This window comes from Populus alba, chromosome 4 (genome assembly GCF_005239225.2).
Source record: "Populus alba chromosome 4, ASM523922v2, whole genome shotgun sequence".
In the NCBI taxonomy this organism is placed as follows: domain Eukaryota; kingdom Viridiplantae; phylum Streptophyta; class Magnoliopsida; order Malpighiales; family Salicaceae; genus Populus; species Populus alba.
This window is the reverse complement of record NC_133287.1, coordinates 22,062,271-22,083,321: the sequence shown is the minus strand read 5'-3', so window position 1 is coordinate 22,083,321 and position 21,051 is coordinate 22,062,271. Positions and strand designations below refer to the sequence as shown.

At 34.4% G+C, this 21,051-nt stretch overlaps 3 protein-coding genes across 6 annotated transcripts; 1 reads left to right on the top strand and 2 right to left on the bottom strand.

Moving 5' to 3' along the window:
* Positions 1-231: 231 nt before the first annotated feature.
* LOC118038808 (protein WHAT'S THIS FACTOR 9, mitochondrial) lies at positions 232-2,039 on the bottom strand. The gene has a single exon (XM_073408488.1). It carries the CDS (start codon positions 1,877-1,879, stop codon positions 569-571), a length of 1,311 nt encoding a protein of 436 aa, XP_073264589.1. The 5' UTR covers positions 1,880-2,039; the 3' UTR covers positions 232-568.
* A 998-nt stretch (positions 2,040-3,037) lies between these two features.
* LOC118038824 (embryogenesis-associated protein EMB8) lies at positions 3,038-13,290 on the top strand. Of its 4 annotated transcripts, none has more exons than XR_012169762.1 (14): positions 3,038-3,446; positions 3,533-3,594; positions 4,044-4,141; positions 4,436-4,525; positions 5,732-5,854; positions 6,265-6,342; positions 7,965-8,050; positions 8,223-8,271; positions 10,104-10,160; positions 10,241-10,371; positions 11,170-11,253; positions 11,558-11,627; positions 12,139-12,757; positions 12,950-13,290. XR_012169762.1 is itself a non-coding variant. In XM_073408888.1 (14 exons), exons 1-13 carry the CDS (start codon positions 3,088-3,090, stop codon positions 12,574-12,576), a joined length of 1,725 nt encoding a protein of 574 aa, XP_073264989.1. In that variant the 5' UTR covers positions 3,038-3,087; the 3' UTR covers positions 12,577-12,588; positions 12,995-13,290. The 4 variants fall into 4 exon arrangements, 3 of the variants coding, with proteins under 3 accessions (XP_073264989.1, XP_073264988.1, XP_034901154.1); XM_073408888.1 differs by having other exon boundaries at positions 12,139-12,588; positions 12,995-13,290; XM_073408887.1 differs by having other exon boundaries at positions 12,139-12,588.
* A 1,762-nt stretch (positions 13,291-15,052) lies between these two features.
* LOC118038826 (uncharacterized protein At5g49945) lies at positions 15,053-18,469 on the bottom strand. The gene is made up of 3 exons (XM_035045264.2): positions 17,405-18,469; positions 15,613-15,816; positions 15,053-15,524 (listed from the first exon to the last, which is right to left on the bottom strand). Exons 1-3 carry the CDS (start codon positions 18,383-18,385, stop codon positions 15,294-15,296), a joined length of 1,416 nt encoding a protein of 471 aa, XP_034901155.1. The 5' UTR covers positions 18,386-18,469; the 3' UTR covers positions 15,053-15,293.
* Between the last annotated feature and the right edge of the window lie 2,582 nt (positions 18,470-21,051).

Sequence of the window (21,051 nt, the reverse complement as noted above, 5' to 3'; positions counted from 1 at the left end):
TTAGAATATACTGATAACACATGTATAGGAGAGGATACTCCAGTTTCTAGATTAAAAGATCTTTCCTTCAACGTCTTATGGGTTGGAATAAATGCAGTACCAGGAGAAGAGCTAAGTTGTAAGTAGTTCGGTAGTTTTTGACATCTTTTTTTATACTTTCAGTGTATGGGAGGTGGTTACCCTCTTTTTGGTACCTTTATTGATATGCATTTGAAAGGGAAAGATAGTCTATGTAGGCAGAGAAATAAAACAGAAAAATATTTACAAGGTAGAGCTGTTACATATATGAGCAAAATCAAAACAATTAGAAGCACAGGGGAACCAACCCCCAAGAAGCTGTAAGCAACCGCCCAGATTCCAACCACTGATATCAACCAATAATCTCCCTCTTGTTATCAAGTCCAAAGCTTTTGCCTTATTGGACAATGCCCTAGCCAAATTCTTGTTTCCTGGAACGTTCTCCAAAAGATGTAGCAATGGACAAGGCACTTTCAAGGAATCATTTCAATATCCTGATGGTGAGCTCTTGCTTCCTTGTTTGTGAGACACCAATTCTCATTGCACCAATTCACATCTTCATCTTCATCGTCCCCTCATTATTCGCATCCTCAAGGCTGGAGTCTGAAGACTCCACATCCTCAAATTCAGATTCTGAAGACTCATTTGATCTCTCTTCTTCTTCCTCCCTGCTTTTATATTTAACTTTTCTTTCTATCCCTTTTTTGGTAGATGAAACCTGCCTTTGCAATTGAGAATGTGAAACACCACCAACTGATTTTCTTCTCTTCTTCTTAGCTTTACTCATAAGACGAATATACCTAAACCTCATTCCCATTAGAAGATGCTTATGCACTAAGAAGCCCTTCCTATAAGCCTCTCTAAGCACCACAGTCTGTGTCCTAATCTTATTGGAAACATAAAAAATCCCTGGATGATGCACCAAAGCCTTATTAAACCTGTTCCCAAACCCCAAATAATCCCCCAATTGAAGCACATTCTCTTTCTCCGTCTTCTTTGACACTAACAACCACAACAACTCATGTAAAACCGTGACAGTCCACTTCTCAGCTTGATCCCCGTTGGGATTCAAATGAAAAGCATTTTCATAGGGCGATATGTATGGCAAACCTTGCCATTCGAAAACCCAATCTCTAACTTTCTTCTTTAAATCAAATCCATTTGGGAAATTTAAAGGAAACCCAATTCTCTCCCCTCTCTTAACATTCCTCAAATCCTCAAGTGACACTCTTTTCTCCATTTCAGACACAGCTAACTCATCTTTCCAAGAAACCAGCTCTAAAAAGAACGTGTCTTTATTAGTTAAACAATCTTTATCCTCGCAGACATTGAAATATTCAGGATAATCTGATAAAAGGGCAGTAATATAATCATGAGGCAAACCCAAATCATACTTGAACCTGTCAACAATATGCAAAGGCAATCTTTTTGCCCCGGAAAGCATTAAGAGTTTAGCTAACCTTTTCATGGTGTCATCACGTAAAGGTTGTGACTTTAGAATTAGTTGCTCCTCCTTGTGAAGTGAGATAGCTTGAGGGCTGAGTTTGATGTGGAAGGGGAGGGAAGGGGAGGGCTGGAATTGAGAGAAAACCGTGGAGTACTTATGGAAGAAATTGAGGGCTGTAGTGGAGAGGTTGAAGTAGGGTTTTAGAACGGAAAGAGAGGAAAGAGGGAGGGATTTGGAGGGAGAGGAAATTAGTTGGTTCTTCATAGAAATGACTTGTTTCAAGTCTTTTTCTTTGGAAACAGCTGTGTCAAGGTAAGGGTCACAGGCCCATTTGATTCTGGCAGCTATGAAGGTCCTGGCTTGGTTGAGTTGGTGTGGGAGTTTGGTACTGTAGAGAGACATCATCATCAACATGGAAGAAAATGGAATTGATGCTGCTGTGTTCAAAGTGTTGGGGAAGCGGGAGCGGTGAAGGATTGTTTTTTTAGTGATTGATGGTTTCCAGAGAAGAAAACAGTAATCTTTAAACTTATATGCAGGGACAAGAGAGGACGAGGAAGCCGAATGACTAATTAAACAGAGAAAATTGAATAAAATTGTACTGAGAAAAAACAATCAAATGAACAATTTTTTCACCATCAATTCTTCTTTGAATACCAATTGAAAAGTTTATTCATATATTTAATAAAATAAATTAAAAATTATATTAATAAATAATAATAAATATACTTATTCCAATCAAGATTGAGTCAGAAACCAGTGAAAAAACATTTCTTAGAAAAAAAAAGAAATTAACTATTCATTTTAATTTAAAATTAAATTCCTAAAATTTTAATTAAAAAAAATTAATTTTACTGAATATTAAAATTAACTCAATTCTAAATTAATTTAATGTAAAAGTATTAAATTGAGTATAAAATCACATCAACATGAACAAATGAAAATAAAAAAGGCAGACAAAAATAAAAAACTCAATCTCTTAAAAACTTTGCGAATAGCAAACTAAAGAAGTAGATCCATGGACAAAAAAAACAACTTATAATAATAAGAAAAGAAAAGAAAGAGATGAAAAAATTGTTCTACCTTGAGGGGAAGGGAAAAAAGTGAAAAATTATGGTGCTTTTCCATTCGTGTTTCTAAACTTGAAATGAAAAGAAAAAATCTTTGCTTGTAAGTTCACGCTACAATCAGCAAAAAGTTAGAAAAGAAGGGAAATTAAAATTGAAAACACGACTTAACTATTGTGAGAAATACTCCTTGAATTCACAATTACATGAGTCTGAATAAACAATATTTTCGCAACATGCTTTAGTTTTTTTTGTTAATGTTTATAATTTTACAAAATCAAGTTAAATTAGGAAAAAAAACTAAAAAGAAGGGAATTTTTTTTGGGTCTAGATGAGATATATTTTAAGTATTGGTAGGAATCATATATTTTTTTGAGGAGAGGAGAGGAGGAGGAAAAAAAAATATAAATAGATAAAATATATAATTTCTAAGACTACAAGACTAATTATTTAGTTTGATTAAACTACAGGGACGAACTTTTATAACTAACTCCATCTGACAAAGCTTTAACCACCTGCTCTTCTCCAACCTCCACGACCTCGAAAATCTTTGAAATGGAAGAAGATTACAGAGCATCATCATACGACTACGACGAGCTCTTCGTCAAATCTCTGTCTCTCTTTTCAATCTCTCAGAACCATCTCCTACTCCTCGTCCTCCTCCTCTTCCTAGCATTTCTAGTCTTTTTCTACAATTTTCTTGAGATACACTTTCTCGCCGATTTACTCACCGCCTTCAGAGGCGACCCTGTGTCGCTCACCTATAATCCCAGCTCTCAACTCTACAAATCCGTCGCTTCCAAGTGCCGCATCCTCCACGGAAGGTTTTTGCCTACTCCATGGCTATCAAGTCCTCATCTCCAAACAGCTTTCTTGAGTCTTGTTGAAAAATCTCCTCATGTCACCTACAAAAGGTTATTTTTTCTTTCTTTATTCTCTCTTGCTTTTGTTTTTTTATGCAGACCCTAATTTTATACGTTTATTTTTTTGTACTCTGCAGACACATGTTTTATGCTACTGATGGCGGTACCATTGCTCTGGACTGGCTAATGTCTTCTGATGGTTAGTATAATAAATTTTATGTGAAACTAGCTGAATCTTGAAGAAAACATGAGCTATCTTTGACTAGATTAGGTTAAATTTTCAATTTTTGACGCAATAATTCGCAATGGCGTTGGTGTTGGATTTTTTTCTTCTCGTTGAATGGTAGAGGCGAACTTATGTAACCTGAAGTAAGCTAGGATTACTGATAGGTCGAGTGCATCTTTTATCCACTGCACATTATGATCACTCTTGCTTGGAGTTTCCCAATATATTGTTTTCTGAAAAGATGCTGACTTTGGGTCGAGTTGTGATAACGGTGACTTTGAACTTTCGTTTGAGTCGTGTGTATCATTTTTTTTTGGGGGAATGATTTATGTCTTGAATTTAACATGTGTGTTTTATATTTTTGCTGCTTTACTTCTTGTTTGGTATTGTTTAAAACTAATTTTTGCTTCTTAATTTTTCAGTTAAAGGTGCTTCCTGCACAAATGATGCCACTCGAGAAAATGATAAAACTCCTATTTTGATCGTGATTCCTGGTTTAACAAGTGACTCGGGTTCTGCTGTAAGTCCTTTTTATCATTTTGAAATTGAAGTTTATTTCATTTTCATGTAGTTGGTACCTTCTGCTGGAGATTCCTTTATTTCTTGCGTTCATCCCCTAAGCAAGACCTCAGTTGGCTGAATAGAAGTAACTTATGAATTCCTTTTTGATGCTGCCCTTTTCAGTTATATTGGTGATAGACATGCTGCATTAATTGTTGTGTCTCTTTTGAGGAGTTTGATTTTTTCTTGTGGCCAGTAGGGTTTTTTTCCTTTCTCCTTTTTAAATGTCTCATGGAATTTTACGGTGCAACAGTATGTAAAGCATCTTGTAGATAAGATGGCAAAGCATGGCTGGAATGTTGTTGTGAGCAATCATCGCGGACTTGGAGGCATATCAATAACTGTGAGTGTCAAATATTATATGCAAGCTTTTGATTTCTCATAAAGCAACTTTTCCTTTTTATTCTTCATGGATCACCTTTCTCTCTCTCTCTCTCTCTCTGCTCCCCTTTATGAATATTATACGTAAGGGCTTGCATTCATTAAGAAGTCATTGCATTTAGTATGATATCATCCAAACAAGGTTTTTGAAGAAGAAAAACAACAAATACGGAAGAGTGGTACAGGCTGGTTAATTGTATCTTGACTTTGAAATTTAGTGAGGAAGAAAAAAATGTTAGAATTTTTGAAGGATTTGACAGATCAGTTAAATCAAATTGAAAATCTTGTGAAGTTTGTTCTTTTGGTTTTCTTTTTCCACAGTTAAATTCTTGGAATATCTTTTAGTTGTTGTTAAAGTACTGGATCCTAGGCTTCGACTTTGCTCCTTTCTCACTCTCTTTTTTTTACAACTTTACTGTCCCTACATATGATAGATTTTGGGTTACAACCAAGAGCTTATAGGTTACAGGAAAATTGTTTTGATTTAATATTGTTTTAGAGGTGGGACTCTCTCTAGGGTTTTCCTTCACAAAACCTTGTTTCAGTGAAACAGAAACTGAGTTAAATAACCAAAAGTTTATGAAAAAGCATCAGACATGCTGTGGTACATGCCCACATGGACAGATCATCAAAAGCCAAGTAGAAGAAGTAGCAAAAGCTTTTCAAGAAAGTGCAAATGGCTTCACTTTGTTAAATCGTTTTCTCTTAAGCTAGTTGTCACAAGTTAAAATACTAGAACGGAAGAAGGCAGTTTAGAAGAAACCTTTCTTTCGATTCATCCAAGTGAATAAAAGAAATATACTGCTAAGATGCAGGAAGCTCTTTTCTTTTCTTTTTTTTATGACAATTCTGAACGTGAAATTGCTCATTCACAGACTTGTATACCCATGGGTTTCTCTTTTCTTTGTTGAGAGGGGATTTTATATATGTTATTTTGTTAATAGATAATGTGCTTATTGAGGATCTTGTTATTCAGAGAATATTCAACTTTGCATAACTGTGACTGCTTTTCTTTTTTAGCTTGCTTTTGAATATGTTTTCTTAAATGTCAAACTTTCATGTGTGTTTTGAGCTGCATCAAAGCTTGTTCAGACGTCTCTCATGGTCTGTACTTATCGCAATAAATCGTTGACTAACAAGGTCATTTGTTATAAATATATATGGTCAGTCTGATTGCTTCTACAATGCTGGGTGGACAGAGGATGTACGAAAGGTCATTGATCATATTCATTGTCAATATCCTGAAGCTCCTTTATATGCTGTTGGAACTAGTATTGGGGCAAATATTTTGGTATGCTTCTCCTTTTATTTTTTCCCTACTTGCAAAGTATTATGTGTATTTTTTTTATCTTGGAAGACATCAAATTATCATCTCAATAAACTACCTTCCTGATGAGATTTTTATACATTTCATCTTTAACCTGCTGCATGGCCATTTTGCTTCATGTTTTATAATGCCAATGCCTCCTGGTAGATATTGGTAAATGGATTATGACTGTATCAAATTCTGAATGAGTTTGATTTGTCTAATTTGGAGGATAAACTCTAACCAAACTTATTTATGGTGGATTCGTTAAGCTAAATCACAGTTAGGAGGATTCTTTTTGATGCACATTGAACAAGGGTGTATACAAGAAATTGCTTTGTTTAGAGTTGGAACTTTGAATCCAAGTGATGTGTTGTTAACGTTAATTGTTCCAGGTGAAATATCTTGGAGAAGATGGGGTTAATTGTCTTCTTGTTGGAGCTGCAGCTGTCTGCTCTCCTTGGGACCTTTTGGTGAGTGCTTCATCTATATTTACATGTTGTGGGAGTAGGTATATCTTTGCAGTTTTTGTATTTATCTATTACCATGCCAAATTAGGTACCTTGTTTCATTGGCACATCTTGATTTTTTAAGATGCAAGATATTGCAATTTATATATTTTTATTCGTTCCTGCAATTAAGACAGTAATGTGAAAATGTTAAAGGTAGACAGTGATGTAGTGGGGCTCCAACAACCATATTCAGCAACATGTTGAAGTGAATGGTAGAAACTAAAATGTCTTCCGCAGAGAGAGAAAACATCTTCAGTTTCTTTTGCTTTGTTTTCCTGAGAAAATTGCACAACCATTACTTGCTCATAAATGGGTTCCTCTAGAAGTACTAGTGTATTGAGAATGTAGATCTAGCTCTTCTTTACTTGCGGTTTTAGTTAAAGAAAAAATTTACAGGTAGAATTTTAAGAGTATGTCATCAATGAGAAGAAGACTATATACGGTGGCGGTGGAAGAGAAAAGAGACCACACCTGTTGCTACTTTTGCTAGAGCAATGTTGGGAAGTAACCAGATAGGTTCTAACAACCAGCATTTCACGTGAAGTTGCTGCTGTCTGATGACTCACTTTTGCTTTGCAGCATGGCATGGGATTTGTCCCATTGAACTGAACCACTTGCCTTCAAGTGGATAAACTAGAAAAGAGAAGAAATTAAAGCAGAGGGAATAAAAGGAACAACTTGGGTATCTTCATTGATTGTGGAGTACTAAAAGGAATAACTTGTCATGCCAATGGCTCCCCATGCCTCATGTGCTTCGAAAGATTGCAAAATTTGTTTGCAGTAAAGGAATTTCTCAGTTTCTTTTTGTAAAGAAAATTTGATAGTTCTATTAAAAAAAGAAAAAGAAAGAAAAAAAAATTTGCAGTTGTCGCAGTAAAATGGAAATTGGGCTGTGTAATAGAGATTGAACTGCAAAATCATGAACGTTAAGGATATTCTCTCAGTAGATATTTGATGGATATTAGTTTGTTCTAATAGGAAGTGTCTCATTGCACTGGGTTTCCTTGGGCTTGCTCGACCAACCAACTTGGTTGTTTATATTAAATTTATGCGGTTTTTTATATGAATTTGTATAGTTTTTAATATTGTTCTTATTGAATGTTCATCCATATGAATTCCATGTGATGCGACCAACTATTTCTTTGATCATCTCTCCCTCTATATGCTTGGTTGTCTTTCACTTGGAAGTTCTTGTTCCAAGCTTGTTTGAATCTATAATTTCATGATTTTATTTTATTGATGCAATACTTAAAAGAAAAGACACATAATTCGCCAGTGGATGCTATTCTGAATGGAAAGATCAACTCTGGTTATGAAATTCCTTCATAAAAGTCAAAATACAACTTTGGAGGCAAAGTAGAAGAAAATTGTTTAAGAAAATTTGTAGAAAAGATGTGGGATCATGTCAAGATCTTTAGTTAGTACTAATCCGGACAGGTTCAACTAAATCAGAAGTTACGTAAATTGCTTTCTTATTGAATTTTAAGTCAATAAATTATTAAAATCCTTGTTTTTGTTAAATAATCCACTTATGGAACTAACTGTTGAAAATTATTTAAAGTCCCTCTATTGTTGCTTTACAGATATGTGATAGATATATCAATCGTAGACTTGTGCAGAAATTGTATGACAAAGTGCTAACAGTTGGCCTACAAGGTTATGCAAAACTGTATGTCTCCATCACTGCTTTGCTAATTTTTCTGACAATGAACCTTCTTTTGCTTAGTTATCCTGTGTGAACTCCACTTGATCACTTCAAAATTATGATTCACCTTGTGTTTTTAATTTTTTGAACTTCCAGGGTTTTTGTTTTCCAAAGATCTAACTGTTTTTTTATGCAGGCATGAGTCTATCTTGTCACGTCTTACAGATTGGGATGGTGTGAAGAAGGTAATCCCTCAGTTCCTCAAAAGGCATCCTTATTTTCAGTTAAATGACTCATTATATCCTTATATAATTGATTAAGTCTCCAATATATCCCTGTGTTTCTAATTGTGTCAATTATGTCATTGTATAATATCCAATTCTCCAATATATTTTTATTTCGAGTTTTTCTATTCAAATTGACATAATTATATTTTTTATTCTGAAAATACCCTTGAGCTGTACAGGAACATAATTTTAGTTGTGTGAGAAAAGATTGAAATCTTTAGTTTTTTAAATTTTAATGGTTGAATAATTTTCAAACTTTTTATTTCTTAAAACATTTTGATCTATCTTAAGAAACTTTTTTATTATATTCTTATACAACTCAAGGACAACTTTAGAACGAAAAAATGTAATCTTGTCAATTTGGGTGGAAAAACTTGACCGAATGACATATTGGAGAATTGAATATTATACAATGACGTGGTAGACACAATTAAAAATGTAGGGATATATTGGAGACTTGTCCAATTATATAAGGACAGATTGAGCTATTTACCTCTTTATTTCCTTACCAAAATGCATTGTCTATTTTCAATATGTTGAAGGATCAGTTATGTTACTTAAATACTTTGACTCTTTAAAAATTAAATTCATATGCTTTTTCTTTAACTGGATTTAATTTGGAAGGATAATGTAGTTAATGCAATAAAATAGATGGTCTGGCACAGCATTTATTTTCATTTTTTAATACGTGAATAGTCAATTGGGACATCATTTGTGGGATGGAGGGAGTGCCTTCATTTTATTTCTTTCTTAAACTCCTCAACTTAAGTGAATATATGAAGTTGGTTGTTGGAGTAGTAAAAAAATCATTCAATATGCTTTTAGAAGCAAGCCCATTTTAAACCATAAGGGATGCAATTATATATTTGTAAAGTAATAGTTTTCTAGTTTTTCTTTTTTACTTGTAGAGGTATGTATAAATTTGTGCATGCATAAGATGTAAAGTAATCTATACAATAAGTGTAAACACAGACTTACAAATTTTTTTTGTTCAGCTCATTATGTTTTATATCCATGCCAACACATGAGATGTTATTTACTAAACTTAATAGTTAAGACATGTAGGAGAACTAGAAAAATATATATAAACTCTCTCTCTCTCTCTCTCTCTCTTTACTAACAATTTACCCTATAATTTGTTAACACACCAAACAACCTTTAAATATTAACTTTACACTTTTAACAATTCCTCATATAATTAGTGTTCTTGTACAAATTCCCTCATTTTTTAACCTTGTACCAAATGCCACTTTAATATTGCTATTGGAGTTCAGCAGTCAGTAAACTGCTAATGGAGCACAGCACAAGATACTTAAGGGCAAATGAACAATATTTTTTCATATAAATCCAATATAACCAAGCCATAGGTGCTGCATTTCCCCTAGTTTAATTTATGGGATATATTGGATTACCATGCATTCATCTTTAGAGGGATGCTGATTAATGAGATGTTGTATTGTAGCTCTTCACATTCAACATGCTCATCATCATGTTGTCAATTAAATCACATTATGAAACTGCATGACATAGTTGCTTATTGGCATTATTTCTTTTGAAGTGAGATTGCATTGGAAAGTGGAAAGAGCCTATATCTATATAACACTTTCCAAATTTGTGGTTTAGATATATCACAAGCAAATTATGCTTCTACTTATTTTCAGCAAGTACATACTCCTTAACAATCCATTGATATGTTGACATGTAAAGATGAAAACATAATCAGAGGATTGTATTGGTGAAGCAAATGCCTTGCTTTTAAAGAATCTGTTTTTTTTTCCTTTGTGTGACAGTCACGTTCTGTTCGAGACTTCGACAACTATGCAACCCGTATTCTTGGAAAATTTGAGGTGAAAGCTGATTGATCCTCATTTTCACCAAAATGACTCATCCTTTCTTGATTGACTAAAACCACTGTTCTTTTCCTTAGACTGTTGATGCATATTACAGGCGTTCTAGTTGTGTGAATTTTGTGGGAAATGTATCAGTGCCTCTTCTGTGCATCAGTGCCATGGATGATCCAGTTTGTACAAGGGAGGCCATCCCATGGGATGAATGCAGGTAGGGAATCAGCTTCTTTACTTTTCTCCACTCTCTGATCATTTGAGCGTGTGATTTGTTCTTTATTTATGATATTACTTGAATGCTCAACATGGATTTCTTTATTCCACTATCTCTGTTGCAACAGGCCCTGACTGGTTGTTGGCTTTCCTAAAACCGCTCCAATTTGACCTCTACTAACTATAAATGGGGTTGTTTGTAGGCACACAGACACTGTATAAAAGTTCTAGTCACATTTTCCAATTAAATGGAAGCAAAACATTTATCATGGAGGAAAAATTATTTTGACTAACTAGTGCATGCTCAGATATAGAATTGTTTAAATACCATATTCCAAAAATTTATGTGGCACCACAGCTAAAATGCTTTAGTTATAACATGAAGGGATTTTGAATGCTGCTGACTTCTACTCAGTTAGCTGAGTGTCCTAGTGCACATTTTATTTCACACCTAGAGTTGTCACATAGGGCAGCAATCAACCATGGAGTGATTAGAACACTTGCTGTTGAAGTTGATAAGGAATCAGGGTGATTTTGATGGATTTTAAATTCCCTCATAGTCGGAAAGAACCAGGTAGATGATGCTTAACACAATACGTTTGAAAATGCCACAACATGAAGCATGGTTAAAGATTTAGATATGATCAACAGTATGTGAATAGCATACCAAATGTATGAATTCTAAATTTTCATAACCGGAATAAGTCTAGCTGTCGCCACTATACTTTGCAGCTCATGATATCATGCGTTCAACAATGTTTTCAATCCATGCAACATTAAACTGTTTGATTCCTTACAGGGCAAATGAAAATATTATCCTTGCTGTCACACAGCATGGAGGACACCTTGCTTATTATGAGGGGATATCTGCAGATAGCATGTGGTAACTACTGTTTTCCTCTTTTGGCATGTTTGACAACTCTTTATTATCAAACATGCATAGACATCTGCAAAAAAATGAGCATGTCAGAGTCTGTTGTAGTCCTATGCGGAGCTCAAGAGTGGTTATTTTTTACCATCTATTAAGGGTTTGCATTAGATATTATCTAGGAGCTCACATGCTAACGTTCTTTTTCTTGGATGATAATCAACAATGTTGTCCATCATCTTTAGCAGCAGTTACTGTATGATTCTCATTTGGTTTCTTGATAAACTTGGATTGAATTGTTTTCTTCATTTCCTTGCAGGTGGGTGAGAGCTGTAGATGAATTCTTTGATGTCTTGCAGTCTAGCCCATTAAGCAACAGAAGAAAGAAGGTGCAAAATAGTTCGCTTATGATTTTTGGAGTCAATTGATAGAAATTAGTATGCACACATTTTAACACAAAGAAATGGACAAGGACATACCACATACTCTAGCACCACAGTGGAGCACATTGCCAGATCCCATGGAAGTATGAAGTATATATTTTCCTAATGTTACTTCTGCTTGTTAAAATTCACCTTTCAAACATGAGATGGAGGAGAAATTTCCATTATTTGGCTGTGAAAGCCAAATGTTTTCGCAATAATTTAAACCCTTTTTTTTTTTTTTTGAGTGGGTTAAAATTCCTGGGAAAGAGATTATGTTTTTGGAACTCAAAGAGATTAAATGACCAGCTGTTTCCAGTGTCCAGTCATTCGTTCAACTGTTACCAGTTATATTTGTCTTGCGGTGGGAATATCTGAATTTGAATCTTCCAACGCAAGCATTGCAAGGGGACAACTTATTCTAGTTTAACTGTCAGTTTCCAGGAAGTTGAAATTTCTTTGTTTGGTTGTCTTTCAGGTGGAAGGGCCTAGCTTGTCCATTCCACCGGAGTCTTCAATTGATCAAGGACCTTATGTGAATGTCTTGGAGGATGGCATGGTGACTGTTGTTGGCAACAGTCAAGAAGATTTCATAGCTGAAGATGAATGCAATGAAGATGTGGACCTCATCAGGAAGGATGAAGATGCCATTTTGCAAGAAGAAAGAAGTGATCTTTTGACAGAGAAAACCCGTTCTAAAGTTGACCTCAACCAGCCATTGGATCAGAATCTCAATGATTTGGATGTTCCTGTTAGAAGAAGAATGGATCAGCTTTTACGACTGAATAGAAATTCGATCTGGCTCCTTGCTTACATTGCTGTCGTAACAACCTGGCCCCTTGTCGGTTCTGCACTTCTTCCTTTTCTCAAGAAAAGATTCAAGAGCATCATACCATCTGCTTTGCGTAGAAGATAGCAATCTCTATGGGTAATGATAATTGTTTACTTTATGGTATAGTAGTCATTCTTGATGAATATAAAATGTGATGAATTATTTTCTTGAAAAAGGAAAGCAAGGGTGATAAATTATAACAGTACAAAACCGCCTTCATGGTGAAGGATAATAAAGGAGTCAACCTGTAATACCAAGAACACAGGTCAGTTGTATCTGGTCACAAATTTGGAAGAAGCCTGGATTATGTGTTGTTACCATTACTTCTAGAGAAACAATGTTCTCTGAAAAAAGTAGAATAAAATGAAAACTAGTTTCTTCATGCCATCCATGAATCTCAGTTTCTCGTCACATGCTGACTTGTACCTGATAATGTTAGCTTCATTTTATATGTTAGGTTTAAGCTGAGTGTGTTCTGGTCATGTTCTTCACCATGCTTCAGGATGAGTTGATGGATGTGTTGCATTGAAGATTTAATGATATAGAGCACATGATGGATTATCAATTTTGGTCACTGATTCGTGTTTTGCCATCATTTGCTTCTACTAGTCTCTCATTTTAGGCCGCTCATCGGATAACTGGAAAATGATGCTAGAGATATTACCTTGTTTATGAGTTTAGTATAGATTTAAAACATGGTCATAAGACCCTGCTGTAGGTAAATTTAATAGCTATAATTTGATATTGTGATGTGGTTTTTTTTTTTTTTTCATAAATGAATCTGCTTGTTTTGTCTTCCATGTTTTCTTAAGAAAGGGAGTATAAAGAAGCCTGTTTCTCTTAAAAGGCCGTCAGCATCATATCTTTCAACAGCCTCCATGATGTCAGTTCTTTCAAAACTCGTCGGCGTGATGTCTTTTAATAGCCGTCACGTTTCATGACCCGGTGGGGATGGATCACTGGAAGGGGGCAGGAGTTGTTTTTCCTTGGAAAAAGTATACATAAATACTTTCATAAAGTCAAACCAGCAGGAGGTGCCCCACAAATTATTATTTTTTGTACGGCACACAACTGTTACAGGGAAGACTTAAAAGTACGTATCCTTTCCCCCAGAAGTGATCCTCTCCTGCATCGAGTCTTGCGTCTTTTTCATTAGTTGATACAAATACGTTAATCACTGTGCGAGCTCTGTGTTGGTATAAAATAGGCAGTGAGAGAGTATATATTTCAAACATAACTTACTTCTCTATTAATTTCCATTCCTAAATTAAGAAATCTAAATAATTTAGAGATAGAAACTGACAAAAAGAACATACAATTTGCAAGTTTATTTATAATTGTATGAATCGCTTTTTCCAGGCTCCAATTTCTGGCTGCCTTCGAAGTTTCATCCTTTTCCAGCATCTTTCTTAGATCTCTCTCCTCGAAAACTTGATAATTTTCAATTCCAAAGCTTCTTCTCCCTCTCTCTCTCAAATGGCAGCCTTTTCATATTTTCAGCATCAACAAATTAATCTTCTCTCTCAACATATTTTCAGCCTTTTCAAAACATGGATTCAAGCTTTAAGCTACAATACTCTCTCTCTCTCTCTCTCTCTCTCTAGATTCTTTATCTTCAGCAACAATTTCTTTTTTTTTTTTTCTATTTTTTACAGGGAAGAGTGTAAAACTAAAACTCCACTACTGCTTATAATTTAAACACATACGAGACTAATGGTAAAAAGGAAAGAAAGGTCTTGCCCCTACAACCAACTTAATGATGAATACACAATTCTTTTGGAATTATTTTTCACGTCACGTTTTTAAACATGATATGTTAAGTTAGTGTTTTAATTATTGTTTTTCTGAAGTATGATAATTTTTTTTATTTTTTTTATGTTTGAAAATACTAATATTTAATAAATATTGTGTTTTCAGAACACATAAAAATATGTTATTTCACTAAAAAAATTCTATAAATTACTATGATAATTAAAAAAAAATCCTTTTAATTTTAATAGAATTAAAAGGATTTTTTAATAGAAGAAAAAGTAACTTTATTAGAAGAAAAAATAAATAAAAAGAATGAGGGTTAAATTTTTTTAAAAAATAAAATAACAAACTTTGATTGAATGATGAGATAAAAAATCAAAAAACCTTTAACAAATGGGATAGGAAAAAAAAAAAAAAATAAAGACCAAAATAAAAAATAAAATATATAAAAAATTATAATTGAATAACTAAATTAAGAAAAAAAAACTTTTAGAATAAAAACAAAATAAAAAAAATTCAAATTTTAACTAAAACAAATTCAACATCAATCACTAACATCCTTAAATTTTGTTGACTCGAACAATAAAAATATATTTTTATTGTGCAAAAAAAATATAAAAAACATAAACTTCCAATTTTTTAATAACCAATCGACCATGAAAAATACCAAAATACCCCTACTTTGAAAATTTCTTCTTTTTTTTTTCCACTAAAGGATGAATAGATAATTCTATAATGGGAATCCGCAGTAAGTTATATTATTATTATTATAGTGAAAAACTCTTGCACTACAAAGTTTTGGTTACTGTTATCGAAGAAAAAAATTTCATGTTTCCAAAATGTTGCATTTCGGTACATCGAAAACCCTTAAAGATGGGTGTAGTGTTGTAGACTTCTAGCTAAAATGTAACTGGAACAACTAAAGTACACTGCGTGAGAGCACAAAGTCCAAAAACCTATGGAAGGCAAGGAAACACAACTAAAATTATAGCAAGACTGGGAAGAATTAATAAGAGGTTTAATTTTGCTCACTGATGGAAATACGAGAGCTAGTGACCACGGGTCATCTTTACTTTTGGCATTGCCTTCTTCATCTGACGAGCACGCTCCTTTTCTTCTTTCTTGCGAATTGCCTCTGCACTGAGCTTTGCTTCGGCCTCCTCTAACATCTTTTTCCTCTCTGCCTTCTTTTTCTGTAAAGCTTCTTGTCTTGCACCTTGAAGTTCTTTGTATGCCTCTTGGGCAGCTTTCGCTCTGGCCGCCTCTGTTTTGGAACGAGCCTGCAGTACAGCAGAGCACAGTTTTAAGACTATCTAAGTTTACACAACGTTAAATTAGATTATAGATGACAATCAAAATCCAACTCACCTGTGAACTCAGCTTGTAGCGCCCAACTAGATCAATGTAATAGGGTACCAAAGCCACCAGCCGGGTCATGTCAGCCATGTTGTTGGCATCAGGAAGAGCAAATTTGAACAATAGCATCTTCTTCTGTGTGCCAGGGAGTTGATCAGAGACATGCATTGAGATGAAGCCCTTGCCATATTTCTCAAATGATTTCTCACCAAAAACCTGCACGTTTTAAATAGCAGGGAAATAATTTAATGAACATAATGCTGGTACAGCTGATCAAAGCTCCAAACATCACACTAATGATTTGATTAAGGCCAGGACATTCAAGGACAAATTTCACATATAAAGAAATCAGACATAATACAAACATTCCAAGAAACAGATTAATGAAATGAGCATGGTATATTCTATAAACTGGGGGAATAAACTGTGTGTGTGTGTCCACACCAATCCAAGCCCAGCAATATAACTTAAAAATGGGGAAAAGGATAAGGTTACACAACAATCATAAAGAAGATTGAGAGTGTGTTCTAAGAATAATCATTTTAATGTTCCTAGAAGTGTCTAAAGTAAATCACAACTACACCCATCCATATCAATCTAATCTCATTGCTATTATTAGGGGGGGAGGGGGGAAGAAAGACTTCACTGCATCAGAATACAGAGATAATCTCCTCGGTCCTTCCCCAAACATGTAGTAAAAATCCCTCATTCCACCACACGCCCTAGTGGGACCACTTGTTGAAGCTGGACATATTTCTTAAGGAGCAATTTTTCCATGGACAAGATCAAGAAAAATTATGTGGGAAATTAATGTATTTTTATTTGGAAACATGTGAAAAATTGAAAAGTACGAATTGCCACTGTTTCCTCATGAGGAAAATGCAACCAAACAGGCACCTGAAGGCCATGATTTAAAATAGCAGTTTTGGTCACTGACATGGGTGTAGCATAATGGATAATGTCATCAGCTGGTATTCCTATTGCATCTTAGTTTGTAGAAGCCAATGCTCCTTGGCCATGTGGTTTGGAGTTGCAAGACCAGGCACTCAACTAAGGTTCAAGCTCTCATAGCAAGCACCAAACCAAGTTTCAGAAAAGAATAGTTTTCAGTGCATTTGTATTCTAATTATGCTAATGACATTACTAAGACAATGTTTGTTTGTGCGGCCCAGCCACAATTTACAATTTTTTTGTTTCAAATTAATTCTTTTTGGTGTTTTTTTTTTTTTTTTTTTTTTATCATTTTGAAGCACTAATATCAAAAATAAAATAAAAAATATATATTTTAATGCATTTCCAAGCGAAAAACACTTTAAAAAACAAACTCTACTACAACAACAAACACTACCTAAGATTTATGAAGGTTATGTTACCCAATAGCATTGAATCGTTAAAAGGCAACGAGAAAAAGAAAACATAAAAAACAGCACTTTGGTCTTCCTCTTTAAAGAAACAATTACAAAATAATGCAGTACATGAAAAATAGCCAACTATTCAAAGAAATGAAAAATAGCCTCTACAACTAGAGCCACATACCCAAACTGAACCAAGCTAATTCTTTCAAGACAACCAAACTCCCTGTTTCTAACCTGATCATTCACAGCTTCAACATACAAACTTTCGAAACACAAGCCATAGTGTTCTTTTATCAAAAACTAAAACTCATATAAACAGCATCAATAAACACATTCACAGTATTAATAATAATAGTAATAAAAAAAACAATGCAAGTAATTAGGTCACTACCACAATGCTCAAATATCATATCAAACCAACAAAAACTAAAAATCACACACAATCCAACCTGCTCAAGCACAGCCTCAGAGATCAAATCCCCAGCAACTTCCTTAGACTCAGAAACAACAGCCAACTCCTCAGCCACCCATTTCCTCCCATTAGGCGGCTGCACAACACTCCCAGCAAACCTCTGCAAATCCCTCAATTCCTTCTGCATTGCTTTCGCCATCTTCTTCCTCGCCAACGCAAAAACCACATGATCCATCGCATCATCATTCATATAAACCTCAATACTAATCTCATCCTTACATGGGACCACCATATTATATATCCTAGACAACAAATCATGCCTACTCTTCAACTCCATTGTCGCCAACAACCCTTGACAATACCTCCGCCCACTCGCATAGAATTTAAACACATTCTGCCCTTCTTTCAACAATAAAGGGGAATCATCCCCTTCTCCCACACCTAAAAGACTAAAATTCTTCTCAAAAATCGAATCTTTCGTCGCAAATTTCGCCGCCCAAGATAACGCCAAGTTCTCATTCTCTCTTTTACCAGTGAAGTAATTTATCACAAACATAATCAAGAAACTCACACACACAATCTCCACCAAGTAGGACTGCTTCTTTTTCGAAACAGTGGTGGGTTTTGGATCCGGCGTTTGTACGGTGGCATCTGGAGTGGCAGACTCCGTAATTACCACGGATTCGATGTGGGGTTGATGAGAAGGGAGTCCTTCGAATTCGTCTTCGTCCCAGAACTCGAAGTTGGTCGTTGAAGGTGGGGGAGAGGGTTTGGTGGGTTTCGGATCCGGTTCTTTAGGATCCGGAGTTGGAGTTGAGATGGGCGGTGACTCGGACAGAGTTAAAGGGAGATCGGGTAGTTTGAAAGCGTTGGGATCTATTGTTTCCTCGACGACGTCGTCTTCTTCTTCAGCTTCGAATCCTTCGAAGTGGGAATCGGCGAGGACATGGTAGTAGAGAGAGAGGAGGAGGAGAAGTAAGAGAGGGAGGAAGTAGAGAAGGGAAATGGGTCGGGTCATGGTGATGGGTTATTCGGGTTTTTCAATTTTAGAGAGAGGTGAGAGGTGGAGACGGGCGTGAGGACACTGTCATTGCTGGTGGAGAGACTGGGAATAAATTTAGATCAAAATTTGGTAAGTCACCCAATTATACAAATAGTTTTGTTTTAGTCACCAAAGAAATGCTTATGTCAATTGAAGCCCTAAGGTTGTTCATTACTTGAAAACCATTTTCTTTTTTCATTTTCAGTTTATTTTCCTTTTCTTTTCTTTTCAGTGAAAAATTGAAAAATATGTTCATTTATTGAAAGAGGATGAATTTTTCTATAAAAAGATAAGAAAAAAAAACACATTAAGATTAAAACTATTTTTCATAAAAAATCAAAATCTTAATTTGTAATGGTCATTTCATATATTTTTTATTCATGATAATCTCATTATAAAATATTTTTTATATATTAAAAATAATCATGGAAAAATCATATTGTTAACTTAAAAAATCTTTATAATAAAAATTAAATTTATAAAACTATATAAAATATAAAAACACTTGACCCTTTACATTGCTAAAAAAGTGCTTGTATATAAAAGAATTCTATATTTTTTTCATTTCATTTTTTAAAAAATTAAAAACCTTTACTTAATTATTTATCCATTGAGAATTCTCTAAAACTTTACTCAATTTAATATAAAAACCGAGGAAAATTTATATATCTAAGGAGAAATAAATACAAAAATATTATGGATTTTGATAGATTAATAAAAATAATTCCCCCCGAACAAATGAACTTGCTATGATATGATTGGAGTTCATGTTCTTTTCCACTATTATACTTTATCATTATGTTTACTTGATCATATTAATTGTAAAGTCAATGATTATGTTTGTAAGTTTAGAGCGGTAATCTTGATTACTTCGACTTACAGATTTGACATTATATTTTTTATAAAATAATTAAGCATGATTTTGATCGTCATGTTATTTAACTTAAGAAAATCAATGCACTTGTTTCCGGGTTTAGGAACTGATTTGTTACGGAGTGCAAACCAATGAAGTAGTTTGGTTGTTAAGGTACTGTTTGGGACAAAGATCAAACGAAAATAGGTTTGGTTAACTAGAAGAAATTGCCAAAACGAGGGAAAAAGAGAGTGTAAAAGTTACCTTTTGAGATGTGAAAGGGAGTAAATGCAATGAAGCAAGAATTGCAGTGGTGTACATGGAGATCCTACTCCACAACACATCTTCCGATTTTGGCTTTTTACACAATAATTGCTTTTGCCACAATTGCTGCCATGCCAATACTATCCCCCCAAGTATTTTCTTCCCACCCTCCTTTTTTTGGCCTTTTCCTTTTCTGTCTGTAATTTCTTTTATGTGCCAAAGTTTGTTTGTACAAAAAGTCTCGACAAGTATTAGAAAACAACTTCAATAAAAAGCTATTATTTAGGGTTTCAAGAATGATTTTATACTCCCATCTTTTTATTATTGAAACTTAGGCATATATTAATTTACAGGTTCTCATCAATAAGCTTTACTAGTGCTACGTGAAGCTCTTGCTTGTTTTTACAGAACCACCATATATTCGTTAATTTATAAGGTGGACTTGGACGTAAGATTATTCACCTGCATTATTACTCGTGATGGTAACGTGTATGTGCGTGTGAAAATGGCGTTTAATGGTTCCATCTTTCATGTTATAAACCCCCACGGGCCATGTCATAACCTCCTCCAGGAGATCTAAGATAGAGTTCAACTTCGTCATCTGTGAAATAGATGCAACTGGCTTCAAAGCAACCGTTGAGATATTCTGAAACGGACATTGAAATAGACGAATTCATAGGCACCCAACAGTTTTCATATGATGTACAACTGAGAAACTAGCAGTATAATAACGCCTCTTACGACCCCTTTCTTCTCAATATTGTGGATTGCCATGATTTGCGCACTGCTCCAAAAGCAATATTTGTCACTTAGGATCTGTACCTTTGGTTATATAAAAGCTAACATGTCTTGAGGAAGGCTAGTCCATTCATGAACCATCCTCAAACCCGATGAAACTCAGAAGCTGAAATGGTGAGCGAAAACTAAGTAACAGAGAGAAAATCTCTGATTTTATTAATTAAGCTTGAATCCAACAAAAATAAACTAGACACTCCACCTGAAATCCCTCGTAGAAAAAGGATACCTAATTAAGGCCATGTTTGTTTCCAGGAATTCACTTTCCTGGAAACCATTTTCCTCACTTTCCCATGTTTGGCAAATACATGGAAAGTGAGTCAAAGGAAAGGAAATTCTGGTCAAAGGAAATGTTAACATTAATCTCAGGAAAGTGTTTTCCGGTTTTTATTCTTGGAAAACACTTTCCTGAGCCTGCGTTCTCGTGCTTTTGTAACTGTTCATGTTAATTGCACTGTTCAATGAACAGTGCAATTACGTATATTGTTTACTAAAAAATAGTGAACAGTGCAGTTCTCTTGCACTGTTCACTTGCTTGCGGAACTCTTTTTTTTTTTTTTTTTTAACATTTAAAAAAAAATAGTTTAAATTAAATTTTATACCTTAATATTTTATTCAATTTTATTACATGCTAAAAATATTATTAAAGTTATAGTTTTGTCGGATGTATTTCATATGTAATGAAATTATAAATGGTTTCATGGAATAGTAAAAAATATTTTACAACCTT